At 64.1% G+C, this 5,000-nt stretch overlaps 1 protein-coding gene across 1 annotated transcript in view; it reads right to left on the bottom strand.

The window, feature by feature from the left end:
* UNCX (UNC homeobox) overlaps positions 1–4,398 on the bottom strand; it is a 4,908-nt gene extending 510 nt beyond the window's left edge. The window contains exons 1-3 of the mRNA XM_032259869.1: positions 3,488–4,398; positions 3,082–3,257; positions 1–986 (exon numbers count right to left, since the gene is read on the bottom strand). The exon at positions 1–986 is cut by the window's left edge and continues 510 nt beyond it. Of these exons, the coding sequence (XP_032115760.1) occupies positions 1–986; positions 3,082–3,257; positions 3,488–3,761 (1,436 nt within the window). The 5' untranslated portion in view covers positions 3,762–4,398. The remainder of the gene's footprint in view (positions 987–3,081; positions 3,258–3,487) is intronic.
* Positions 4,399–5,000: the final 602 nt, after the last annotated feature.

A 5,000-nucleotide genomic window follows, 5' to 3' on the forward strand; every position in this document is an offset into this window, starting at 1 on the left:
CCGACCGTCCCCGCGTCCGCGCAGTCCCCACCGCCGCCCTCCGTCGCCGCAGCCGAGGCGAGGTCCCGGAAAGGCGCCGGGGCTGGGGGCCCTGGGGAGGCCACGGCATCCGGGCTGCGGCGCGCGAAGGCCGAGTCCGGGGCGCCGCCGGGCCCCGAGAAGGCCCCGAAGCTGGCCTGGGCGGGGGGCGCTGGCGGCGCGGCGGGCGCTGGCGGCGCGTCCTTGGGCGCCGGCTCGGGGCCAGCGCCGCCCTTGAGCGCGGCCTGCGGCACCAGGAAGCCGAGCGGCTGCGTGATGGGGTAGAGGAGGAAGTGGCCCTTGCCGATCAGGGTCCGCGGCGCGCACGGCAGCCCAGGCGCAAAGTCCAGCCCCGCAGCGGCGGCCGCGGCGGCGTTGGAGGCCGCTTTCCGGCGCGGCGGCGAGTCGGACAGGAGGCTCTCCACGCTGAACGGGCTGGCCTTGGGCAGCCCCGCCGCGCCGCGCTCCGCCGCCGCCACACCGGGCCCGCACGAGGCTGCGTCCTTGTCCGCAGGGCGGCCTGGGCGCGGCTGCGGGCCGGCGCCGCTTCTTTGGCTCGGGTAGAAGGCGGGGTCGCAGGTGCCGGGCGCAGGCGGCTCTACGGGAGGGGCGGGTGCGGTTCCGGCGGCGCCCGAGGCTTGTGCTCCGGGGCCCTTGGCGGCGGGCGGCGGCGGTTCGGGAGGCTCCGGAGAGAGACCGCCGCCTCCGCTGTCGCTGTCGGAGCTGGGCGCGCTGTGCAGGGAGAGGCCGCCGGGCGAGTGCAGGTGGCGGCCCTGGCTCTTCAGCAGTTTCTTCTCGTGTTTGCGCTTCTTCTTCTCCATCTTCTCCAGCTCCTTACGCGCGATCTCCTCCGGGTCCATGGGCTCGCCGCTGCACGTGGTCGGGTGCGAGTTGTGCGCGGGCCGCCCTGGGCCCTTCTTCGTGTTCTCCTTCTTTCTCCACTTGGCCCGGCGGTTTTGGAACCAGACCTAGAGCAGCCGGATAGGGGAAAGGAAGCCACAATCAGGTGGCGGGCTGGCCGCCGGGGCCGAGGACCTCCCCGCTCCCCCCAAGACTGGCCTGCACAACCTCCGCTCGGCCGGGGTCAGGAGTCAGGCCGCGCGGCTGGGCTGGCCCTGAGCTGGGCTTTGCCACTGGAGCTGCAGGATCCACCGAGCGCCTTTTCCACCCGGAAGGCGTGTAGACCGGGCCTACCGGCCAGCTTCCCGCTCTGGCTTCTCACCTCAGGGACCTGGGAGCCGCCCCTTCCTTGGAGGGCCGGTCTGGCCCCGGACGGAGGGCGTCGGGTTCCTGGTCCGGAGGCAGAGAGCAAGGCCCTTCCTCGCCCTTCCTGGCTGCTCGCATTCTAAGCAGCCCGCCCGGCCTGCCGCTGACCATCCTGCTGTTGGACCGCTGGGCCACAGCCGCCCTTCACACCTGTCTTCGGCCCCCTGGAGACTGTGTCAAAGCCCAGATTTTTGGGGGCGGTTCCCTTAAAGGGAAATCTGGGTGCTTCTTCGTTCGGAAGGGCCTGGGGAGCCGTACTTGGGTGGGCTTCTGCAGCCTCTCTCCCAGAACACGTTTAACACAGCCTTCTTTCCGCATGCCCCGGGCCAGGGCACCAACGGAGCCTTCCCAAACCAGTCGTGCTTGGCCTGGGCCACCAGGCAAGGCAGGTGGGGAGGCAAGAGGCAACCACCAGGCCTGGAGGAGAGGCTGGGCCCATCCCATCTCTTCCACCCTCTCTGCCGTCCTTGTCCTGGGGAGCCACACAGGACAGCAGCTCTAGATCCTCACTCAACCGCCAACCACCACACAGAGTCAAAGCCGGCTGATCCCCGCAGAACCTCGGGCAGTCCTGCCCTCCCCAAGAGAGCAGGTTCATACCAATTCTTTGTCGCGGCCATATAGAGACTCGCACAATAGCAGGCCCAGCCTGGTCGCAGGGAGCCTTGTCCGTGGGGAGGTCTCGAGGATTAAGCAAGATCCTCAAGGCTGTAACCCCCTTTTTCTTCTTTAAACTTTTTTTTTTTTCTTGGTACCAATTCTGGACGGCCTTGCCAGTAAGAATTAGTCATTATCTTATTAGGGAGACGTGAAGGGGTCTTGACTTCAATTAAGACACTTACAACAAATTGGATAAAAGGATTTCCAAGCAGAAGAGGTCACCAGGGAAGGTCCAAGCACGGGACAAACACACCTTTTTAGACAAAGCTATTGGTGATAAACAGGCATTTTGCCAGCGTCTGCCTCAACGTCTAGCACCCACAGCCACACACCGCACCCCAGACCTGGACCCCCACACCAAAGCCACCCCCCCAAAAAAGGATTTCTGTGCTCCAGGAAAAGGTCTAATTATGCACAAATCATCTTGGAATTTTTAGTCCACCAAGCTCACACTGTATTTTTTAAAAGAATACCACCAGCCATCTCTAAATGATAGCAAATTTTAGGGAGAAATAGTCATAAGACAAAGATGAGACCAGGGGTATTAAAAATTCAGACACCTTTTTTCTCCCACTTTCTCAATGTGTTAACTGTTTAAGCTTCCTCCTCCCTTTCCTCAGCTGTCCCCCTTCTGCAAAGCGATGAATAAATACATGTTTCCAGCTGAATATTTTGCAGGCGCAAGGTAAACAGACTCCTTTGCTCCAGGCTGGGCGAGAGAGCCTCGCGCGGGAGGTGGAGGCCGGGGGAGGGGGGAGGGCCCCCTTCCCTCTCTCCTCCAGGTCGGAGCCTAGCGGGTCCCTCCTCGCCCCTGCCGGGAGACCTCGCTTGGCCCGGCCGCCGCCAACCCTCCACGCGGCTTCCCGGTTCGGACGCAGTCGCCGTCCTGGCGACTTGGGTGCTGCCGCTGGCCCTTCACAAGCCACCTAGGCTTTTTTTGAGGGGGGGAGTGTTACCCACCCCGCTCTCCGTGAGGGCCCGAGCCTCAGAACACCCAACCCTCCACTCTTCCCCAGCAGGCGAGCGCGAACGGGACCTGCGGCCAGTGGAGATCTCGCCACCTGGAACAAAGGCGTCCCAGCGCGCCCCGAGCCCGGGATCCGGATGGCGGATCCGGGAGCGACGCCGGGTCTTTACCTGAACTCGGGACTCGACCAGGTCTAGGCGCAGCGCCAGCGCCTCGCGCATGAACACGTCGGGATAGTGGCTCTCGTTGAACGCCTTCTCCAGCTCCTCCAGCTGCCAGCCTGTGAAGTTGGTGCGGGTGCGCCGCCGCTTGCAGCCCGGGCTCTCCTTGTCCGGGTCCCCCGAGTCTGCAGGCACGCACAGGACACCGCGCGGCTCAGCCACCGGCCCAGGCGCGACCCCCACCCCTCCCGCGACCCGCTGGCCGCTTGGGTCCAGGGGACGCAGAGACCAGGGGCTGCCTAGGGGCCGGCTGGCCTTCGCCAGCCGTGGGCCCCCCAGCGCCCCGGCCTGACGAGGGCCCCCGCCCCCAGCCGCCCTCCCCCCAACCTTCCTCCCCGCCGCCCGCCGCGCCCACCTGACAGCTTGAAGGGCTGGCTGTCCCCGCCGACCCCGCAGGCGGCCGGCAGCAGCGGCGTGGGGTTGACCACCGAGGCGGCGGCGGCGCACGAGCCGCCGAGCAGGCCGTCGATGGAGAAGGGCACCGAGGCGGCGGCGGCGGCCGACTGCAGCTGGTGGCCGGCCAGCTCGTACACATGGTGGTGGCCCAGCGGGTAGGGGAAGCCCACCACGCCGCCCAGCGAGCCCCCGAACTGGGCATGCGGGTGCTCCAGGAGGCGGCCGTCCATCATCTCTCGCGGGTGGCTGGCGAGGCCGGCGGCGGGGCGCGGGGGCGCAGGCCGGGGCCGGGGCGGGCCAGCGGCGGGAGGCGCGGGCGGCGGCGGCGGCGGCGGAGACAGGGACCCGGAGCCCCACACATGCTTCGCCCGCACTCCGGCGCTTTACTTATCAACATCAAGCTCCCGATAATTAGCCGCGGCCCGGGGAATTTGGGACCAATAAGAAGCGCTAATCGGCTCTGACGTCAGAGGCGTGCTGGGTGCAGGAAAACGTTTTCCATATCGATTGCTAATTATACCTGACATGCACCTCAATAAACAGTATCAGGAACTGTCACAACAAGACGGGCTGGGGGGGCGGCGGGAGGGACCGAGGGAGGGAGGGGCCGCCCAGGGCCCGGCGGCAGCGGGCTGGGGCCTGGGCCCGGGGCAGGGGCCCCCGGCGAGCCCCCCACTTCACTCGGGGCCGGCCGGGAGCCCGCGCCTCCCACCCCCCGCCGCCTTCTCCCCGCCCTTCCGCAAATCACTAATAGATTTCCCTTTAAAACATTCAGCGCCGTGTTGTGGGGATTTTTCACCAGAAATGCTGTACTCTCTGAACCTTTAAAGTGATGTTGCTCCAATTACAGAGAGACATTGAGCGGCAAATAGACTGATCCAATAATAGGAGATTCATCATCCGCTTTTCCGAAACTGTCACATTGAATTTAAAACTACAAGGCTTCTCATCTCCTCCTCTCCGGCTGCAGGCGGCGGGAGAGGAGGAAAGAAGAGGAGGAAGAGAAGGAGGGCGACCCTGAAAGAGAAGAACTCCTACAGAATGTAGCACCCTGTCAATAAAGAGGCGTAATTAATGCCCTCTCTGATCGATTGGCAGTTGCCCTATCTACAAAGACAGAGGTGGGGAGGGGGTGTGGAGGCGCCCTGACCACCACCCCCATAAAGCCCAGGCGCAGAAGAGGAGAGAGGGGTGGGGGGAGGAGGGGAAAAGTAACTTTGGTGTGGGACCTATCCGCGCCCCACCCCCGCCCCCCGCCACATGCGCGAATAAAAATAAATACATCTGCTCTGACTTGGCCTCTGAAGGATGGGGCCGAGGCACCCAACCTATTTATTATAATTAAATTATGTTCTCAGAGAAGTGTCACTCCCTTCTCCGCTATAAAATATTGACAGACTCAGAGCTGAATCATTAAAGGATATATTCTTAAATAAGCAGCTAATTAGGACTGTGGGCAGAAAGGAAAGAAA

This window comes from Sapajus apella, unplaced genomic scaffold (assembly GCF_009761245.1).
Source record: "Sapajus apella isolate SASKATOON/1434 unplaced genomic scaffold, GSC_monkey_1.0 scaffold112, whole genome shotgun sequence".
NCBI classification, from domain to species: domain Eukaryota; kingdom Metazoa; phylum Chordata; class Mammalia; order Primates; family Cebidae; genus Sapajus; species Sapajus apella.